At 41.0% G+C, this 23,602-nt stretch overlaps 1 protein-coding gene across 1 annotated transcript in view; it reads right to left on the reverse strand.

Annotated features, from left to right (window-relative positions):
- The window catches only part of Arhgef28 (Rho guanine nucleotide exchange factor 28), a 216,730-nt gene that overhangs the window by 171,522 nt on the left and 21,606 nt on the right, over positions 1-23,602 (reverse strand). Inside the window, exon 2 of the mRNA XM_048368428.1 lies at positions 2,660-2,807. Within this exon, the coding sequence (XP_048224385.1) occupies positions 2,660-2,807 (148 nt within the window). The remainder of the gene's footprint in view (positions 1-2,659; positions 2,808-23,602) is intronic.

The raw sequence follows: 23,602 nt of genomic DNA on the forward strand, positions 1-23,602 counted from the left end.
CCACCACTCCCTGCATGATCATCACTCCGTGCCCTTGGCACACACTGCTCTGTCTCACCAGGGCTCTTGGTGTCTCTGGGATGGTTGGCCACCTAATCCTGCTCCCTTGTCTCTCTGCACACCCTTCATCTTTGCCTCACTCTCCCATTCCTAACATCAGGGAACTTTTTACCCAGGTGCACTTTTTCTGCTGCCTTTGGCAGAAGGTTCAGGAACTTGTAGCCCCAAGCCACTGTGATTATGATAGCATTGTCAGAGCTGGGTGGAGAAGTGTCACTCAGCGACCACTGGCCCATGGCATTCTTGTGTCCCCAAACAAATGCCTCATCTACCAACGCTTTTCCTCAAAGGCTATGCTGCCAGAGTTTCAAGGATTGAGTTGATTAAAAGAGAACTACTCGACTGCTAGACACAAGCGTAGTACACGCTTGTAGTGTTAGGTCCTTAGTAGATTGAAATCAGGAAAATCATAGTTCAAAGCCAGCCTAGGAAGAAAATTCCACAAGATTCTACCTCCAGCAAAATGCTGGACTAGAAATGTGTCCCTAGTGGTACTGATTACCTGTGAGGCAAGAAAGTCAAGTCAAAGTGTGAGGCCATGAGTTCAAACCCTGGTAACAGCACACAAAAAAATGCAAAAAAAGGGAGAATGGATGAATTACTGCCATCCTCGTGCTGATGCTTCTGAAGGAGAGGATCAGAAGACAGCCTTCCCTACTGGACTGCACATAGCTACTCCATATGATAGAAACCTCTGGCCACATCTCTGCAGGCTACAGGGAAAGCTGTCACAAGGGAAACCTAAGGTTCTGAAACAGAGACTGTCACAACATCCAGGGAACCTGTTCAGATGAAGGCAAGGACCCTCACTGGCAACAGGACACGAGCCAATCAGAAAGATGCTCTCCAACATACAGGAGAGAAAGGAGGCTGGTCCCTCCATGTAACTAAAGAAAGAAAAAAAAAAAAAAGGAAAGAAAGAGTTGCTGTTATAAGAGCTACTTTAGTTCTTACTTTTATCCTTTACAAGAAGTTTAATAAAAACTGAAAACTAGAAAAATGAAGGGAAAACTGAAGACAAGAAAGACATTCATGGAAATACCAGGGCAAGAGCACAGACGTGCCAAAGTGAGTATGTGCTCAGAATTAAGTCTGAAGTTTTCTCTGGTAAGAATGAGGTTACTGGGCCAGAGAGAAGGTGCTTAAAATTGTCCATGAAGACAGGGCAGAGCTGAAAAGATCTACACTTCCCTACGAATCTTACCATACCTGTGCTGTCCAAATGTTTGTGCTCTACCTTCTCTCCACCAGTAGCAGTAGACACACATAATACCAAAGCACTTAGGAACCTGTTTCCTTAAAAATTAATCTGAGGGTTAGGAAGGTGGCTTAGTGGTAGAGTGCTTGCCTTGCATGCATGAAGCTCTGGGTTTGATTCCTCAGCACCACATACACAGAAAAAGCCAGAAGTGGCGCTGTGGCTCAAGTGGTAGAGTGCTAGCCTTGAGCAAAAGAAGCTCTGGGACAGTGACCAGGCCCTGAATTCAAGCTCCAGCACTGGCAAAAAAAAAAAAAAAAAAATCACTCTGAGAGGGAAAAAAAGCCAGACTCAGCCTATAATCCTAGATACTCAGAAGGATGAGCTTCGAGGATCACAATTCAAAGCTAGCCCAAGTAGGAAAGTCCAAAAAAAGCCAGAAGTGGATCCGCAGCCCGTGTGGTAGAGTCCTAGCCTTGAGCTAGCTCAAGGGAACGAGCCCAAGCCTAGTGTTCAAGCTCAAGGACCTGCACACACACAAAAAGAAAAATTAAAAACCCTACAAGTGAAGAAGACTTAAGAGACCTATGGTTAAGAAAATTCAACCAATCATCAGAAAACGATTCATAAGATGTAATATATATAACTTAATATAACAGCAACCTGCCTATCTTGCAAGTGGTGATGACATTTTAATTTCACCTTTGGATTAAAGCTTGATGTGCCTTAAATGCAGAAGCTACAACCCAACAGAAAGAAAAAGCAACCTTGAGAGCCTTCTCCTACCAAGAGATTGATTGGATGGATCCATTTGTCATATGTCACCATAGTCTTTGAAGACAACTAGGAGAAATACAGGTGGAAAAATGTGAACCCTTTGGTGGTGGGCAGAGAAGGTTCTGGAACTTTAGATCCAATAAGAAAGAGTCTGGACAGAACATCCTGGCCCACAAAGGGAGCAAGGCAAGGATGGGTAAGATGGCCCTGACACTGCCAGACCACCCACAGAGAATGAGAAAGAAGAATGAAGCCAACCTTAGTAGTACCAGTTCTTCTTGAGCCAACCCTGGCAATCGGCCACAGGAAAGTACAGGGCTTCCTCCATTTGACTACATCAAAAGTACAGCTGATCTTGAGAGCAGGGTACCATCCGCAAGAGGGGCTTGCCTGGATTTAGTTAAGTCTCTGAACAGAGCTAGAGACACAACCGGAAGGACCCCATATGTGAGATAGTGCAGTTCAAGGGTCCTTCCTAATGGTGCACGTACACACATAGGAACAACCACACACTCACTTATCCACACGTGTGTGCAACCTTGGATCACTTTTTCTGGCCTATGTTCCCGGAGGGAAGATGCTTGTAGACAGATATCCAGTTACACAACAAAAAGGGCGGCTCACCTGGAATGCTGGACTGAAGGACATTGTCCTCGATGCGCTGGGCAATCACAACGTGCCTCTGATGAGATCCGTCATAAATAAAATAGAACTCAGCATCTTCAGGAAGATAAACGTTTTTGCCAAACTTGGCATAGACTGTCATCTGCCCCTGAAAGATGAGCAAGTGAGGGCATCGTTATACTTCCTAGTCCCCTGAGAAACCACAATGAAAGAGCACAAGGTCCAAAACACTGTCACGTTCACTTATGTGAGCGAGCTCACGTGTACCGTGAGTCTTCCTCCCAACCGGCTGACAACAGGACAGATGCTCCCAATATGTTTCATGTTGGTGTCAAAGCTGTCTGTTCTGTTTTTAAAGAAGTTCAGAGTACAGGTGAAGATTGTTGTCGTTGTTGTTGTTTACTAGATGTGATATTTCATCGTATTTCAGTTTGGATTTCTGCCTGCCAAACCTTATTACTTGCATTGAATATTAATTATTCTTAGAGCTGTTCTTACCTTGTCCTGGACCACACTGCAGATTGTAAGAACTTGAAATACTCACAAACATTGCCAAAGAAATAGGACTTCCTGTTACCACATTTTCTGTGACAGCTCTATTAGCTCTTGGTCTTTTCAGAGGAATTTCCAAGTTCTTTCTCACCCAGCCAGCCCTCACTCTTATTTAAAAACTTCTGGCTGGCACAATGGCCCAAGAAGTACTCTGCGTCTGAGCTAAGTGGCTATCCCATGTCACTGAGCCACACTCTGGTGACAAGTGTCAAAAGAAAGAAACAAACCAAGCACTGGACTTATGCTCGTAATCCTGGCTATGCTGGAGGCTGAGATCTGATGATCAAGGCTCAAAGACACCCAGGACAAAATGACTGGAACTTTTATCTCCAATTAATGAGCAAAAAGCCAGAAGTAGAGATGTGGCTCAAATGAACAAAAAGTCAAGTGAAATGACAGGCCTTGAGTTCCATCAAGGAGTACAAGACCCTGAGGTCTTGTACTAATACACACATACACAAAAATGTAATAATAATAATTAAGAATGGAACCGCTGGCTGGTGGTCCTGAATCTATGATTTCTCAGAAGCACTGTTGGGGGTGGGGGTTAAAGCAGAGCTTTACTCAAGTGTAGCACTGACTGACCAGCCTGCTGGAGGTTTATAGGACTCACTCCTCTCTCTACTGGAAACACATACAGATGGAGCCAAGTTGGGCCTCGAGAGACAGCGTGCATCCCACCCAACCCGTAGGAGTGGCAAGGAAGTAGAAACCAGGATGGAAAAGATCACCCACTTTGGTGGGCCTCCAGGGTACACTCAGTGTGAGAAGCCCTGGGTTTCTGTGTAGTCATCCAACAAAAACAACCCAATTTCTCTTCCTGAGATGAGGAGGAAAATGAACAAAGACCGACCAGTCTGCTTGCCTCGCATGAGCAGCAGCCTGGGCAGCGGCAGGACTCAAGAGGATGCTAGGAGCCCACCAGGAGCAAACGGCATGCGCACTAGCAGTCACATAGTTACTTATTCGAAAACGATTTCTAAGTTTAAAAGGGCTGTCGCCTTAATGGCTTGCAACCACATACACAAAGTTATCTGAAATTATGAAGTAGTCTAGACATGAATTTTGCAGTGAATCACCAATTGGCATGTTGGAATTGTCCTTTCTCTGCATATGAACATGCGTGAACACACATAATCCATAGGAAGTACCATGCCAAGAAAAGTCCAGCGTACAATAGCTTCAGAAAAAGTTCAGAAAGCAAAAAGAAAATGAAAGAACAAAGAAAACAGAAAAAACCATCTGAAATGACTGAGAGGGGAAACGTCAATGAAATTCTATTTCCTGAAAAAAAGGAAGTACAACTTGTTTCTATCTATTTTCCTGGTTGGTAAAGGGACTGCTAAATACCCACAGACAGAATCTGACCTATTTGTGGTTTGTTTGGTGTTTTGTTTTTCTTTTAACCAGAAAGCAGATTGTGTGTGTGTGTGTGTGTGTATATGTGTGTGTATGTATGTATGTATATGTATATGTATATGTATATATATATATATATATATATATGGGGAGAGAGAGAGAGAGACAGTACAAAGTTGTTGGGGATTTTTTTTCCAGATCACAAGAATAAATAATCTACATCTATCCCAAACAATGATCCTATTACTCTTTCATTTGGTTAGGTGAACAAAGACTACTACTACTTAGGAAAGAGTTTCAGTGCAATCCTTTCCAATGCAACACCTTTCCAGCAATATAGTGCCTCCTTTTCAAGAACCACACGTGCTTACACTGGTACAGAAGATATACAAAATTCTTGTCTGGAATGAGACAGATCAACCAAGGACAGATGTTCATAAGTCCTTGCATTAATCGTGATATTCAGAATAAAAGCAGTCTTTTCTTTGGTAATCCCCAAGGACTGAAGACATAGTCAGAGATATGAGAGAAGAAGAGGAAGATATCATGTTACAGAAAGAAACAGAGGAAGACAATGAAAAGAGGAAGACAGAGACTGAATAGCTAAAGAATCAGAGCGAGAATGTGTGCAGTTGGAAAAGTCTCAAAAGGCTCAGAGGAGACAGACAGAAATGAGCTTCTTAGAGTACAGGCTAGATGGGATTCTAAAACCTAGGCTGAACAGTGTGGAGTAAATAGTCGACCATGAGTGACAACTTTGAGCTATGACTAGTCTTCCTAACCACTGGGGACAATGAAAATCAGCTATTCTTAAAATGCCACTCATTTCATATATGGTAAAAAAAAAATGCCACTTATAGAGTATCAGCATATCTCTTTTACTTTCCCATTTTCTATCCAGAGTTGAAAATTATCAGGTGCCCTAAGTAAATCTGTGGTCATCAACATGACAGCGGCTCTGCTTCTATACAAAAGGAACAGAGATGTGTTCTCACTTTTTCGGCTGTCCCAAATACAAAACTCTCCAATAGCTCACTGATACTTCTGGAAAAAGTAAGAAGCATGCTAGGCAAAATTGGCCCCTCAAACTAATTAATAAATAGAAATATAGTACAATCAAAACCCAAGCAGAGTCCGGTGCCGGTGGCTCACCCCTGTAATCCTCGCTGCTTAGGAGGCTGAGATCTGAGGATCATGGTTCAAAGCCAGCCTGGGAAGGGAAGTCCATGAGACTCTTAGCTCCAATTAACTACCAGAAAACCAGAAGTGGAGCTCTGGCTCAAGTGATAGATCACTAGCCTTGAGCTGAAGCGTTCAGAGACAGTGCCCAGCCCAGAGTTCAAGCCCCATGATTGACAAAAACAACAACAAAAATCCCAAGCAGAAATTTTTTCAAGTAAGACTGAACAAGTTTATTTTAAAGTTCATTTGGAAGAACAATCACATAAGAAGTAATAGTTTGAAATAAAATGTTTGGGCTGTAAGGAACAGGATCCGAGTTGCCCTTCCACAAAGCAAAATAAATGCAGAATAAAACCAGAGTAACATAAACAGTGTCACAATAACACAGACAGACCCCAAAACACAGAGTCCAGAGGTAACCACACATACCTATGGAAAGTACATCGTAAAAGTGGCATTTCAAATCAGCGCGTAAACAATGGTATAGTCAATAAATGGTTTGGAAGAGAACAGCTTTCTGTCAAGGAAAAACCATGCCTCTTACCAAATAATTAAAATCTCAACTCAACATGTAACATAAAAATGCCTAAAAAGCATTGTTTGAAAGTATTAAAAAGCATTTGAAGTTATTTAAACATCTTCATTATTGAATAAGATAAGGGCTACCACAGATATCTAAAGAATACTAATCACTGGGAAGTGCTGCCCAGGTGTTCTGTCTCCTTTTCTTCCTGTTTACCCTCTATAGGCAACACATCTGCATATAGGTATGAACTATGTAGTTCCTAAAACATTACCCAATGTATTTTCAGACTTGACAAAGAGAACAAAATAGTACATCTTCTCTGTGGTGGAATCCTTAATCTGGGGCCATTAATGTGTATTTTAGATAGTCTAAGCATCTATTAAATTATTATTAGCCAAGCTGTTTTAACAGATATGCGTCCATTTTCTGAGGAAAGGTTTTTTACTTTCATTGAATTCTTAAAAGCATCTAAAGACCCAAAAGAGTTTACAAACTAGTAATAGGGAAAATTGGAAAATTAACAGATGCTTTCTAATGGGTATTAGTCAACTTTTCATATGACACTTAGGCATGTTCAGGCACAGTGGCTCATGCTTCTAATCCTAGATACTCTAGAAATAGAAATAGGGAAGATCAAAATGTCAGGCCGACCCGGCAAAGAGTTTGCAAGACCCTCACCTCCATCCATAACAAGCTGGGCAGGGGAAAGCACTTCTGTAACCTCCGCTGTGGGGGAAGTAGGAAGAGCAGCCCAGTCACAGAGCAGCTGACCTGAGCAGAGTCCTGAGTCCTTATTCACAAACTAATTAAAGCAAAAAGGACCAAAGACATGGCTCAAGTAGTAGAGCACCTGCCCACATAGTGCAAGGCCCTAGTTTAAGTCCAAGTACCACCCAAAAGGGAAAAGGGAAAGAAAGAAATTCTACTATATACTGGTATCCCAATTCTACTAAGTACTGGTATCCCAGTTCTATTATATACTGGTATCCCAATATTATACCTAGTCTTTACCTAAGATGATTTTACGATAGAAGTATAATAAGGGTAAATGTATTATAATTAAGAATAAAAGTTGACTAAAACACAATAAAAGTTATATTCTAATATATATTCTACATGACACTATAAGTAAACTATCAAATTCAGTGTTTTATTTTCATTTTTAAGCTTCTTTCTTACCAATAATTCATGCAGACCAAAGTTCTTTAAAAAGTTGGGTTTTTTTATTGTTATTTATTGCCAGTCCTGTGGCTTGGACTCAGGGCCTGAGCACTGTCCCTGGCCTCTCTTTGCTCAAGGCTAGCACTCTACCACTTTAGCCGCAGCGCTACTTCTGGCCTTTTCTGTATATGTGGAGCTGAGGAATCGAACCCAGGGCTTCATGTATGCTAGGCAAGCACTCTACCACTAGCCACATTCCCAGCCTGGAAACGTTATTTTTAAGGATAATTATCCCATTTTACATGAAAGCAAAGACAACTACAGCTTCTCACTAATTCTCATCCTACTGTTGTATGTCTTGATTTCTGCCTCCACCTTCATGTCACATTCTCCTGCTCACATGTATCAAATACACACACACCTTCTATACATAGCACCAAAGCAAGCACACTATATTTCAATTACTGCACTTAATGGATGGATTTCTTTAAAAGAAAGTATGAACATACAAAGCCTGCCTCATATACACAAGCATATTACCTTCTATGTGTCTGTACCTCCCAATTATGAAGTACTTCTTTGTGGGGTTTTTTTTTATCATATTCCACAATAACACCTGGGACACATTACTAGGTTCCTTTTTTCTAAAGGAGCTCTGAAACATCTGGTCTCATAAGGGACACAGCCAGAATTCCAACCCAGATCTTCCTGTGCCAGAATAATGCATTGTCTTTCTCCACATCACACAACTGCGCACACAGCAAGTGCCAGCTACTTAGGAATTTACTCACATTTTAACATTGAAGTCAGTGTTCATTTTACATTCTTAGTATCCTGAAACTCAATATTTAGTTTATGCGCTCAATAAAATAATTTCGCCCCCAAATCCATGAACAGGTAGAATGCAGATAACTATGCCTTAATCCCCCTGAAGATATGTGTCACACACAGCTAGAGGCATTTATTTATGGAATTTGTGTTTTAGTCAGAGATTCTCAGAAGGCTACACAAGGAATATGTACCCCTAAAAAGTTCTGGATGCCTTAACTAAAGCATATTTAAAGTATATCGCTTTTGTTTCATGCAAAATATCAAGATTATTCAAATATCAACCAACAAAATCCATGTAAATGCAAAACTGATTAAAGTCTAGGAGTGGGAGTTAGGAAATATCAGAGTATTTCTTTTCAAGGAAGGTTAAAAGACTTACATTACATTTCTTCAGAAATTGGCTTTGAGGTAGGAATGCTTTCTGTCTCAAAATAGGATGAAATATCAGTAGATTACAATTTCTGCTAACAACTAGGGAGACAAAGAGAGATTGAAGAGATTTTGCTAAACACAATGGAATACTGTGGAAATCGTTGGTGGACAAAGGTATTAAAAAAAAAAATGCCAGAGAGAACAATTGGGAAAATGGAACAATGCCTCTGAAAAGAGGAAAGAAAATAGTCTATGACCTAAAATTCCATTCTTTAAAAGGAAGATTAAATTTAAACTTTTAAGGCAAATACTGAGGAAATCCATTGCCTAGAGACCAGCACCAAAAGAAATATTAAAGGAAAACCACTCAATGACTTATAAAATGATCTTGGGCTGGAGGTGATGTTGGGCTCAGCGGTAGAGCGCTTGTTCTAGCAAGCACAAAGCCCTAAGTTCAAATCTCAGGACCACTGAAAAAGATCACATCAGAAGTAAAATGACCTCAAGCAAAAACAGAGTAATGCAGGAGGGAAATGGGGAAATTTTGAGGAAATATGATTCATGTAAAGTGTGCAGATAATAATTTTGTAAATTATCTTTTAAATACTTCACAAAATACCTAACATGAGGTTCCCCAGAACTCTATAAGAAGGTGGAAGAGGGAGGTGTGTTCCTTAATCTCCCTGGAGTGCCACATAACCACTGTAGGCATCTATGTACATTAATTTATATTAAATACATACAGATAGACACAATATATGTGCATATATAAATTATGACACAGAGATTTAAACTATTACAGAACTACAGTGTGAGGTAGCAATCATGTAAGAAGTAGATAGAATTAAAATACCTAGCAATATGAAAAAGTACTCAAAGTGATGACTTTTATTTTTATTATGTGTCAAATAGACATGGTTTAACTTGAAAACAATGATTAAAAGGGCAGTAAAGAAACACAAAACTGGCAAGTTACAGAGGAGAAAGTGAAATGGAAAAATAGTTTATTTTAATCATAAATAACACAAAACAGGAGAAACAAAGTACATAAAAAGTTTGTGACAATTAGCAAATAGTTGCAGGATAAATTAAATCCAACTATATCAACAGTTATATCAAATGAAGTAGGCCAATTGCTTCAAAGAGAACACCAATACTTTTAGGATAGTTTTTAATTCAAAAATCAATAGTAATACCTATATGCTGCTTACAAGGGACACATTTTAAAAATAACACAGAGCTTGATGCCAGGGGCTCATGTCTGTAACCCTAGCTACTCGGGGGCTGAGGTCATTGGGATAGGCCATCCAAGGCAGAAAAAAATGTTGCAAATCTGTTATGCTGGTTACCAGAAAGCTAACACAGGTGGATCTCATACAAGCACATGCAGCAGGAAGGGAGACCCCATCTCAAAAATAATGAGCAAAACTCTAGGCTAGGAACATGGCTCACCTAAGTTCAAAACTTCAGTACTGCCAAAAATAATTTTAAAAAATTGAAATGTTTAAAAATAAAAACAGAAGAAGCATAAAGGTCAAAAAGTACAATGAAATACAAAGCTATCACAGCCAGAATAATATCAAAGTAGATTCTAAAGCAAGACACGTTACTCATGAAAAAGAACTTTATAATAAAAAAGAATCACTGGAACAAGAGAATGCCACCGTGTTATAATGGTTTACACCTAATACTATATAAAATATAAACCCTAAGTTAACAAATCTAAAAGAACAAATAGACAAATCTTCGATCACAGTGGGAGACATTTACATGCTTCTCTCCATAGCTAGTAGAACAAGCAACCAAAGAAATTAAAGATGTGAATAAGAATCACAGGCATTAAAAGAATTACCATAAATTACATTTGTATATTGATACTTATATAAGCTACCTGTTTCCAAACTTCTTCATTAAACTCAGCAATTCAAAAATATAAACATAAATTTAAAAGTCTCAATGATTTTCACACTTACTGAACTGATTCATCACTTCAGAATTGAAATAGCTTATGTTTCTATGACACAGTAAAATACAATTCAAAAGAGGTCAATAATAACTTGATATTTTCTTTATCCCACACGAATAAGAATGAAGTAAATGCAATTTAATACTTGGACAGAAGCTGAAATTTTAGTCAGAGATTGACTTGGATGAGTCATAGTGAGACAGTTGCTCAAAAGTGTGAAATCCATCCTATTCTGTACTTGAGAACAACCTAGTAACTCGGTTCAGACACATCCAGCCCTGCTGTCCTCTGTCAGACATGCATAGGCCATCGAATACTTCGATACAAAAATAAACACAACTGACAACGTGATCAGAGGAAAATGTCAAAGATGCCAAAGGGATGCAAAAGCCCTGATATCAGATGAAGAACAATGAAAGGAACTGGGACTATTTTGCCAAAGAAGAGCAGACTCCGGGTAAACAGCCACTGCTGCAAATATCTGAGGGTCTGTCATGCAGACAAGGGATTAGACATGTTCTGCGGGCCCCAGGGGGGGAGCACAGAACAATAGAGGGAAGGACAAGGGACAGAGTTCAGCTCCATGGTGACCGGCCTCGAAGGATCAGAGATGTCCATAGAGGACAAGCTTCAGCTTAGGGGGAAAGCGCGGCTACAGAATGGCAGATATTTACTTATTTACATATTTATTATTTATTTTGTTATTGCTTTTGTTTACATAATTCTTCTACAAGAGAATGGTGCTAAAACCTAGCAAGTGTTGAGAGTACAGAATAGATCGTGTCTGATGTGTAATTCTAGATTCATTGCTTCACCATAAACAATGAAAAAGTCTAGATAAACGGGGTTTCTTTTTATTCATTTCTCCCTTCTACTTTTGCTTTGTTTTTCTAACTACTTGGATTGATGCTTAATTTGCTTTCCTTTTTTCTATTAGTGATTTTCACGTGGAGGTAGAACGATGCCCCAAGTTCCCAAACAATACATTTGAACTTCATTTTGAAAACTGGAGTTATTTTATAATCTATAAAGACTGTCATTCACTTAGGTTAATTATGTATAAAGTCTTAGGACCTAGAAGAAAATCTAACAAGATGTATTAAAGGATACATGTCAAATCATGCTTTTTTGTTTCTTTCTTTCCTTCTCTTTTTTTTTTTTTTTTTGTGTGTGTTTTTTTGCCAGTCCTGGAGCTTGGACTCTGAGCCTGAGCACTGTCCCTGGCTTCTTTTGCTCAAGGCTAGCACTCTACCTCTTGAGCACAGTGCCACGTCCAGCTTTTTCTGTTTATGTGGTGCTGAGGAATTGAACCCAGTGCTTCATGCATGCTAGGCAAACACTCTATCACTAAGCCACATTCCCAGCCTCCAAATCGTGCTTTTATTGAGCATATATATTAAAGTTTTCCATAATACTTCAAAAGAAAAGATTTGTCCTACAAAATAAAGGCTTCTCATCACCTGCTTAGGGGTCCTAAGACCATCTGAATTTAGGACATGCCATTTTGGAAGACCACGAAATCTCTGTCACTGACCAAGATTACCAGTGGTCTAAGAAAATAGTTCTCAATTCACTTTTAATAGCTTACATCTCACATGTACATTTGCAATACAGCCAAGAAAACAAGTTATCCACTTCAGATTCATGTTGAACTCAAATAGCAACCACACATGGTTATTGTTTAACAAGTCAAGTGTACAGATTTATGTCAAAGCCCAGTGTCATCTGAAGGTCGGTATGGGTCAGCAGACAGCCGTAAGCCTGCCAAACCAAAACCAAGACTCTTATAAACACAAAGAACCCTAAGGCTCTGTACACTGATCTGTCCTGGGCCTAGAGTAGTCACATTTTCATATTCTTACTTCAGGGAATACTGCATCGTGGACTTATTCCACAAGAAGACCCTTTTATGAAAGCATGAATGCAGAGAGTAGTGCCCTTTGTCCTCCCAGCTGAGCAATGTCTGTGCCAGAACCTTCCCCCTCAACACACATGTGTACACCACACACACCAGGGAACAGGTCATTTAAGAACACTGAAGATCCTGCCAAGTACCGCTCAATGCAAGATTATCAGGTTATCTTCACAAAAAGCAGCATTCGTTCACAAATTACAAGACAGATCATCTAGGCCTCAGTCTTATTTTCTGCACAAAGGTCCTGATGACCCATAGGAATAGATGACTTAGTCTGGGGTCCATCACCCCGGAAGACCTGGGCAGAGCTTAGGTTATCACTCCCCTTCATCACCCTCCCTAACGTCCCCAAGATACTGGTCAGAAAGAGCTAGAGCCTCTGACCTCCAAATAAGCCACATTCCTCCCTCCCAGAATAAGAAGAGCCTTTGTGGAAATAAGTCAGAATCAGAACCAATAACAGCTCCAAGTCCCACGCTTCGCCCCATATCCCTCCACTGTCTGTGTCTTCAGCTGGGTCGTGATTCATGGGGCTTCCAGGCCTGGTTGCTCTTTCCTGACTCTTCTGCTTCTCCTTCCAAATCAAAGCCCAGGCAGGTTTAACGCTTGTCCAGACACCACAGGAAAAACAACAATGACCACGACTGGAAACCCAGGAGGCCACAGGGCAGTGAAGAAGGATCATGGGATGAGGGGCAGGGGGGGGGCGGGGGGGGGGGGGAAGGCGCACAGGCCCAGATCCACACACAGAAGAGAGAAGGAAGACAGGAGGAGAAAACCGATCGTGGCAGGAAAGCAAAAATAAACGATCGCAGGGGCTGAGGAGAGGGTGGGATGCCAAGGGGAAAAAAGAGCTAGGAAAACAAAGTGCTATGAAAGTGAACTGGTGCAGGGAAAGGTGAAGAGAGATGGGAAAGAAGTAGGTTAAAGGAAATGTATAGGAGAGAGAAATGGCCAGCTCACAGGCCCGGCAATCTAGAAACACTCCTGTAGAAAGGAGGAGATGGGGAAAGCAGGGAGGAAGAGGACTCCAGCTGTGGGGGCTGTCACCTGGTTGAAATAATTGAAAGACTCTGTCCTCCGATTGAAATCAAGAGCTAAGAGCCAAAGCAGTGCCGTGCAACGTGTGTGTCCTGGTGAATGAAAAAGTGCACTGCAGCGGATATTTGCAAACCACTTCCCCCAACTAACCACACACCTTCACTCTGATAAATGTGTCTCACCTGTTATACCAAATGCTACAGGAAGGAGAAATAACACACCTGGGATCTCCTTCTAGTTTCCCAGCCTTCTTCGTGGACTAGGAAGCCATGACTTTGAAATGCAGAAACTCATTTTTATAGTCATGTCATTTCTGGCCTCTTAGTCCTCTCTCTTCCTCCCTCATTGCCTCTCTTCCCTTTCTCGTTCTCTCTCTCTTCTCTCACCAAATTCCTTCTTTGTCTTCCTGTTTCTCTGTCTCTTGTCTCCCTGTTTCTGTCTCTCTCCCTCTCTCTTTCTCTCTGTCCCTCCCTCTCTCTGTCCATCTGTCTTCTCCTCCACTCACCCCCATGTTTGGGGCTATAAGCCATCAAGAGCCAGGACACATACAGGGAGATGCCAAATGTTGGCTTCAATGGACATTCCACTCTCGTTCAGATGGCAAAAACTCGGCACCAGGAAGTGACCAGGAAACATTTCGTAGGTGCACACCCAGAAGAAAGAAAGAATTGGTGTGTATGGGCTTCATTTCTGCTCCAGGCTCTCAACCAATGAGTGATTCCCACAGAACATGAGGCTTCCTAATAATGCCACCAAATCTCAAGCCTGGTTTACTCAATTTGAAGAACACACTCTTTTAAAAAGGTAAAACAAAACAAGACACACACAACAAAAGTAAACCATAAAAAGAAAGCCAAGAAAGATGGCAGACCATGCTAGAACTTACACTTCCATAAGTGTCCCTTAATTCTGGGATAAAAGGAAATAGGATAAACAATTTCATCAATAGAGTTGTAGATGTGGAAAACCAGCCACTCCCAATGACAAGGGATGCGTCTGGCACTGCGGATGAGCATGGCTGTCTACCCTACATCTCTTTATGACTCAAACATCTGGTAAACTAAGGGACATTAAGTGTTTTTCTGAATCCTATGACTTTATCATTTACTTATCAGGAAGGCAAACAAGTTTCTTTCCCTAACTCCCCAATTTCTTCAAAATCAGCAACTCAAATGGTAATGTTAGGACTACTCAGCAATGAGATTCTTCTTCAAGAATATTAAAAACATGATAACCTGTCAAACAGATTACTGTGCCACAGGATCCCATTTACTTCCTGAAAGGTACAGGATCACCAGATAGCACTCTGAAAAAGTACAAAGCTGTAATAGGCAAGCAGAAGGTGTGTCCAAAAGCATAAGCTGACTTGAACTTTTAAAATCGATCTACTTAAAACAATCCTTAAATTACAGTGAGTGCTTATGTAACTCCCCACGGGTTAGACTCCAGTTCTATTTGCTTTTCTAGTAGACTACACCTCCTTCCAGACGTCGCAATTCCCAACCCTATATATAGAAAGCATACAGAACTCCCTCGAGTCAATGTAAACACATTCCCAATAATTAGAGAAATTGAAGTATTCCTGTTAAAACCCAATATGCACAGTTGCTAAAAGTGGACTCTTCTGGTCAGAAAGAACATCAAGAACTTGCTACATTTCTGGATAAGAGATTTAAAGGTGTTGTGTTTGTTTGTGCTTAATCCTAAAGGCAGACAAAAGAACTACAAAACGCCATCTGATGGTTGCAAAAAACAGTACTAATTCTGTAGTAATACCTACTGTCCAAAAGGCATCTAAGATGCTGATTTTCAGCTGTTCTATTAAAGACCCAACACAGAATGTTGAAAAGGAAAAGTAAGCCTAGTATAGTGGCTCTCACCTATAATCGCAGCTTCCTCCAGTGGCAAAAGCCGGAGGACTCAGAGTTTAAGGCTAGCAGAACAAAGATCACAAGATCTTATCTCTAAACCAAAATAAAAACAAAAGGGCTGGGAACATAGCCCAGAGCGTAGTAAAGTGTTTCTCTAGCATATAGGAGGCCCTGAGTTCAATCCCAACACTACAATCTATCAATAATTCAATAAAAAAAAAAAGGAAAGGCATAACAGATGCCAAACAGGTGTTTAAATGTTAGGATAATCTCAAGAATAAAGTTTGACTGTCAAATCTAGTTTTCACTTTTTAATTTTTAAACCACTGAAAACCTCAGCCTTGGAAGAAATTTATCTCTAGGTGTTAGTGGCTCATGTCTAGCTACTCAGGAGTCTAAGACCAGGAGAGCTATGGCTCAAAGCCAAGGCCCAGGCAAAAAAAAAAGTCTGTGAGATTCCATCTCCAATTAGCAAGTAAAAAGCTGGACTGGAGTTGTGGCTCACATGGTAGCACGGTTTGTCAGCAGAGAACAAGAAAGTCAAACGTGGGCTGGGGATATAGCCTAGTGGCAAGAGTGCCTGCCTCGGATACACGAGGCCCTAGGTTCGATTCCCCAGCACCACATATATAGAAAACGGCCAGAAGCGGCGCTGTGGCTCAAGTGGCAGAGTGCTAGCCTTGAGCGGGAAGAAGCCAGGGACAGTGCTCAGGCCCTGAGTCCAAGCCCCAGGACTGGCCAAAAAAAAAAAAAAGAAAGTCAAACGTGAGTTCAAACTCTGATAACAAAACTGAAACAGGAAGGAAGGAAAGAAGGGAGTGGGGGGCAAGTCTTTCTTATGACCTATGGTTTTAACCTGGATTGATTCTATTTCATTATCAAATCAGCAGTCCACTAGAATGTATTTTCTTTTATTTTGACTTAAAGAAAACTACGTGTGCAGAGTAACATTAGAATAGAGGAAGATGAGCAGGCTCTTCCTACCTTCCTTCCTTTCTGTTGGATGGACTCAGGGTTGAATGCAGGACTCTACTCCATAGGCAGACACCCTACCTCTTAGATGCCTCTCCCAGCCCCTCTGCCAAAGTTTTCTCTTTTTGTTTCCCCAGATAGGATCTTTTGCCTAGCTGGATTCATACCTCTGAAGCAACTGGGATTAATAGCACATACCACCATGCCCACCTGATAGCACATCATGTTAACAAGGTAAGAAGCTTTTTGTTGGTTTTGTTGTTATTGTTGTTATATCAGTCATGGGACTTGAACTTGGGGCCTGGGCACTGTCCCTGAGCCTCTTTTTGCTCAAAACTAGAACTCTACCACTTTGAGCCACAGTGCCACTTCCAGTTTTCTGGTGGTTAATTAGAGATGGACGGACAGTCCTGCCCCAGCTGGCTTTGAACCGTGATCCTCAGATCTCAGCCTCCTGAGTAGCTAAGATTACAAATGTGAGCCACAGCACTCATTTTTTTTTTTAATCTCAGTAACCGCTCTGTGGGCAGTGTACATATATGACATGCCTCTGTTGACAAATAGCTGCCTAAAACACTCAGAGGATAGACTGATATTTCATTAAAGTCCACCTGAGAAACTTAGGAACAGATTATAAGCTAGACGCATTTCACTAGAAGTTACAACTAATATGCATGTTAGCGTTTTGCACTTGAACACAGATAAACTGATTAGCAACCAGGATTAGAGTAGGGACATCCTCATAGAACACCACTGTACACCGCTGTTAGTAAATACACTTAAGGCTCACAGCACCACAAGGTGCATCCTGCTAGTCCCACGTTATAAACAAAGACCGTGAGACGCAGAACCAATTAGGTCACCGCTGGATTCAAACCCGGGTCTGTCTACCATTCTCTGTTGACTCCTATTTCAAAATTAAGACACTGCTCCGTGTGTGCATGATTCTTGGGTATTTAAAGGTTTCCAGAAGAGAAGAGCCCAGTTCAGGAAGTCCCATTCTCTGAGATTCACACAATAATCTGTGCAATTTGGATAACTTATGATACTTGCTATGATTTGGCCATCAGGGAAAGGAAATACCTGTTTCCTCAGTATCCAAAAGCAATATTCAACCTCAGTAGATGAACTTTGAGAAACTAAATATAGCCCATGTGTTGACAGGTAACACCCTACTTTAAAAACATTATGGTAGGTGTCTAAATTAGTTTTTTTAAATTTTTATTGTCCAGGTGATGCACAGAGGGGTTACAGTTATACATAAGGCAGTGAGTACATTTCTTGTCAAGCTTGTTACCCCCTCCCTCATTTTTCTCCCACCGTCCCTCCCCCCTGACCCCCTCCCCAGTTGTACAGTTACTTTACAGCATATTGTCTTAAGTATTGCTGTTGCATTGGTTCTCTTTTTACCCTTTGTCTTACCATTTTGATGTTCCCCTTCCCTTCCCTGATTCAGACAAATATATATATATATAATATATACACACACATATATATGTATACACACACACACACACACACACACACACACACACACACACTACCCAGGGCACCAAAATCAAATACAGTAACAACAGGGGCTAAACCATAGGGATGATAAAAGAAAAAAGAAATAATTATACATACTGTGTTAAAAATAACAACAACGATGATGAACTGCTTTTGAGAATAAAACCTCCAAGAAAACAAAGCCAAGCATGGTGGTACATGCCTATAATCCCTGCTTCTCTGACGGTAGAAGCAAGAAGATCGGGGTGGGGAGGAGGTAAGAAGTTGATCCATAATCTATGGTGGTACCACACAGAAAAGCCACACACTGTGACCTGTGATCGAATCAGCCACTACACTGGACTAAAACAAAGAAATAACTGTTTGGGCAGTGAGAAGCCTTTCCAAAAGACAAGAAGGGCTCTATCCTGTTCTACATGTTTTCTAAGGCAGTCATAGGTCCCTTACCCAATTGCCACTGGCAAAAAAGCAAGGTTGGAAGGGTCAATTGTGACAAACCGAGAGTCAAAAGGAATTCAACAGAGCCAACACTAACAAGAACTTTGCCAACAACCGGTAAGAGGACTGTACTTCAGTTAGAGCAAACTCAGCAGCACAAAAGATGATGGACAAGGACCAGAAATCCTGCTTGTACAGAGGACTAGAGGTTTCCTCCTTAGTGGACTCAGGATGGGTCACAGCGCAACACGGCCACCAAAACGAGTCCAGGCTACCAGAAAGGGGAAGACAGCACCCAGGGCAGGATGGTAACAGGAGCGCTGTGGTCTATACTGGGGAGACCAAAAGATGTCCTAAAGATGTTAGAGGCACTGCATTTTTTTATTTATGTGTATGGTACTAAGGTTGGTCCTTGGTTCCTCGAATGCCAAAAACAAAAGTGAGAGTGGTCTGCCCCTTGACATCTTTTTATCTGCTTTCACTTTTTTAATTTAATTTTATTGTCAAGGTGATATACAGAGGGGTTACAGTCACATATGTAAGGTAGTGAGTACATTTCTTGTCATACTTGTTACCCCCTCCTTCATTTTTTAGCTTCCAGGTCTAGTTAGAATTAGAAGCACACACCTGGATTGTCTTTTTGTTCAGGTTGGTCTTGAACTGCAATCCTCCTTGTCTCCTCCTCCTGGGTAACTGGGATTACAGGTGTGCTATGCCCAGCCCAATAGTATGGACACAGGAAAACCAGCAGGGTAGCAGTTGTCAAGCCCACACCATGGGCATAAAGGCTACTGAGGATGGAGATGACACTGACTAGGAGATACCTGCAGGGGATATCGAAAGCCATTCTGGAAGGCTTTCATTCTGGAAGCCATTCATTCTTGAAGGACTGTGTACAAGAGGAAGCGGAGTTGTGAAACATCTCTGGGGCAGCCCTGGCACTAAGAGAGAGAACCAATGGAAGCAGATTGGAGACCACAATTAAGAAGTATTTTGTAATCCTTAGACCTGCCTAAATATGGACTCCCCCTTACAGGTTTCTCTCCACCATTAGGTGTACTTAAGGAGACAAGATAGCGATCAGCTCCTGTCATCTCATCCCAGGAAGTTTATGCACAAAAGGTTCCCAAATGAAAATGAGTCAGACTCCCACTGGACCTACACAAATTTCCCCTCTCTTGCTGCTATTCAGAGATCCACTAACATTCCAAGTGAAAGGATCACCAAAGAACATTTCAGGGGCTGGGGATATGGCCTAGTGGTAAGAGTGCCTGCCTTGGATACACGAGGCCCTAGGTTCGATTCCCCAGCACCACATATACAGAAAACGGCCAGAAGTGGTGCTGTGACTCAAGTGGCAGAGTGCTAGCCTTGAGCGGGAAGAAGCCAGGGACAGTGCTCAGGCCCTGAGTCCAAGGCCCAGGACTGGCAAAAAAAAAAAAAAAAAAAGAACATTTCACTTGTTCCCCCTAATTCTGGGCAAGGGGACAAATCAAATTCCCCGCAGAGATCACTTTCAAATGTTTCCTTTATATAGTGTCCCATTTCAGTAGTCTCATACTACTGGCTTTACTGGTGGTTCTTCCTGATAGCGAATCCAAATTTCTCCTTCCGAGTTGTGCCATTTCATATAGTTTCCAAAATGGGCTACATTAATGACCATGACAAGAGTTGACAACTAAGAGATGATAAAAGCAGTTGCGAAGCAAAAATATAAAGTGATGAATCTTTAAATCTTCCAGACTCTTACATGCCAAACGGCATTCAAAACTTATAAATCCCACTCGGAGATGAATTTCCACGCCTTCACTTCTGACCTGCTTGTATTAGTGCACTGCTTTTATTTTCAGACCCAGATTTCTGTCTCCATATAGAAAGAACAATGCAGAAATATAACCTACTTAGATTAAGACCACGCAAAGCCAAGTGCCAGTGGTTCACAACTATAATCCTACCAAGGCAGGAGGCAGAGCTCTGAGGATGGTGGTTCAAAGGGCAGACAAACCCAGGCAGCCCTTGTCTCCAATTAATCAGCAAAATGACCCAAGTGGAGATAGAATGCCAACCATGCAGGAAAACGCCAAGTGAGGGTTATAGAGCCTGAGTTCAAGCTCCAGGAGCAAGATATCCAGACAGACAGACAGCCACAACCTCCTCCAAACAGAGAAAGAACACCATACTTGGACTACAAAACACAAGAAAAAATTAAAAGTCTGCTGACATTACTTGTATTTTAAATGCCTGCTTTACTGACGAGGTACAAAATGCAGATTAAACAGGGCCTTCTCTCATTTCTTTAGAAACTGGAAAAACTGCCAAAATCTAGTAGCCATGAAATACCAGTAAGCCTCGAATTCCTGTTGGCTTAATCCTAACCTTTTCCTTTTTCCATTGATCACACAGAGGGCCTCCAATATCTTCCATACCAAGTCCATCTGCCTGCCAATCCATTCTAGATTCTCTTGAAATGATCACCCAACGTAAAATAAATTAATCCAAAGCTAAGTTTTTAAACTTCTAAAAATTGGTCTTAGATAATGTATACCAATCAGCCAGACAGTATTATATAATTATATAGAAGTATCTATATAATTTGAATACAATTTAACAGACTTGGTACTCTTATTCAAAAGACAAAGAAGTCACACCCTAGAAATTTAAAAAAAAAAATCTTTATTCTTAAGACTGAACCACAAAAAACTCTGCTCTGGGTAGTTAATAGTTTTTCATAAAACACACACACACACACACACACACACACACACACACACACACTTTGCAACCAAGTTCAGTTCCATAGGAGAAATGGCTCATGCTGCAAGTTAGTCACTGACTACTCCATTAACAGTTGATTCCAAGAGATGTTTTATTCTTAATGCTTTCTCGGGAGATTATGTCTTAAAACTGAGGACTCAAAGTTCCTGCGAATCCAAATGGTGGCCAAGTCTCTAATACTTTGCAAATCCTTTCTCTTCTCTTCCTCATTGCCTAGCCAAATCGTGTTAGCTTATCCTGAGAATCAGGAGAAAATACCTAACGTGTATAGGCTTTGCAAATGAACCAACAAACATATCCTAGTATGTCACCCTAGAACCTCCCTAGTATTCTAAATACTGAAGAAAGAAATTAGCAAACTCACTGTCTATCTCAATTCAAAGACCTCACTGGAATCAGTGATGCAGGTAGTATTTTTTTCAAAACTAACCCAGATGCAGTGACTTGCACTTGTAACCATAACTACTTACTACACTGAGATCATACTACACATACTAACATACTACACTGAGATCAGGAGGGCCATGGTTTGAAGCCAGCCAAGGCATAAAGCTCTTGATAACCCCATCTCAACCAATGACAACTCAGCTATGACAGGAAGTCTGACTAAGGAGGATCTCAGTCCAGACCATCTCAAAGTTAGAATCAAGACTCTATTTCAAAAGTACCCAGAAACAAAAAAGGTAGAGAGGCATGGCTCAAGTGGTAAAGTACCTGCCAAGCACGAATAGACTTCCAAAGTTTGAACTTCAGGACCTCCAAAACTATTTTTAAAACACAATCATTTTCAGTTGCTAGCTGATTATTTGATATAGGGTTGTTTCTAATATTAATTTCACTCAAGAAATTATGAATTCTATGTCGAAATAGTTTCATATTTACCATGTGAAAAAGTATTAAGAATTATTGCTTTTATACAAAGGGAAAGCATAATACTCAGTGGACCAAACCTCAATTCTAACCTCAAAGCTAGAGCCATTTCCAACCACACTGATAATGAGCCTTATTAATTCTAACTGTTCCTGAAGATTGTGCATAATAGAGAGTTGTCCATATATAAGTAGGCATGAGCAAAGAGCTAAACCAAGAAATACTAAGCTCCTCTACACAAAAATATCTCCTAATCAGACCACCATGGCTCCAATCCTATCATTAAATTTAAACTTGGTATTAAAACATCATTAGAATTATGATAAATAACATTAAATGGTCATACAAAAATACATGTGAGATGAAAAATGAATCACAAAATGATTAACAAGCAAACATCAACTCTTAATGTAATTAACTTTAATAATCTTAGAGTAATTATGAAGATGCCCAGATGAAAACAGAAAATATATGGGTTAGGGTTTTTCTTAACTTTCTTGGTAACTTTATATATTTTTCAAGGTGTTTTGTTTTTTTTACAATACATACATATATGAAATGTACTCTGATCATATCCAACACCTTACCTTCTCTTGTGTCCCTTCCCTATTCCCATTGGTTGATCTCCTTCCCAAATAGGATTCCATTTTCTATCTTTTTTCTTTTGACAGACTGGCATTTTGAACTCACACTTGCTAGGCAAGCACAATGCCACTTAAGCCACATTCACTGTCCTTTTTTTTTTCTTTTTTGGCCAGTCCTGGGCCTTGGACTCAGGGCCTGAGCACTGTCCCTGGCTTCTTCCCACTCAAGGCTAGCACTCTGCCTCTTGAGCCACAGCGCCGCTTCTGGCCGTTTTTTCTGTATATGTGGTGCTGGGGAATCGAACCTAGGGCCTCGTGTATCTGAGGCAGGCACTCTTGCCACTAGGCTATATCCCCAGCCCTTTTCTTTTTTTTTTTCACTGTCCATCTTGCATCAATTATTTTCCAAAAATGTTCTTTTTGTTCGTGGTCTGCTCTGGACCATCGTCCTCTTACGAATGCCACGGGTGTAGCTGTAATCGCAGGCCTCACCACTATACTGAGCTTATTGCTTGAGATCTAATCTCACTAGCTTTTCCTCTAGGCTGGCCTCTAACCGTGACCCTCCTGATCCCAACCTTCCAAGTAGCTGAGATGACAGCAAGCCACTTCACCTGGTCCCTCTTTTTAAAAAAATGCATAGCCAGGCTTCAGCGGCTCATGCCTATAATCATAGCTACTCAGGCTGCTGAGATCTGAGAAGGAGGGTTCCAAACCAGCCCAGGGAAGGAAAGCCCGTGACACTTACTCTCCAATGAACCACCAAGGAGCCAGAAACGGAGCTGTGGCTCACGCGGTGGAGAACTTGGTTGTACAAAAAAGCTCAGAGGCAGTGCCCAGGCCCCGAGCCCAAGTCCCAGAACTAGCAAAAAAACAAAAATAAAAGTAAAAGTACATCTAGATTCTGCATTTGAGAGAAACTATGCAATTCTTGTCTTTCTGAGTCTGGCTTAAGAAATGAGAAGTTTTTGACGGGGATGTGTACATTACAAAAGGTTCAGAACACTCAGACCTCTCTG

This window comes from Perognathus longimembris, chromosome 19, assembly GCF_023159225.1.
Source record: "Perognathus longimembris pacificus isolate PPM17 chromosome 19, ASM2315922v1, whole genome shotgun sequence".
Lineage (NCBI taxonomy): Eukaryota > Metazoa > Chordata > Mammalia > Rodentia > Heteromyidae > Perognathus > Perognathus longimembris.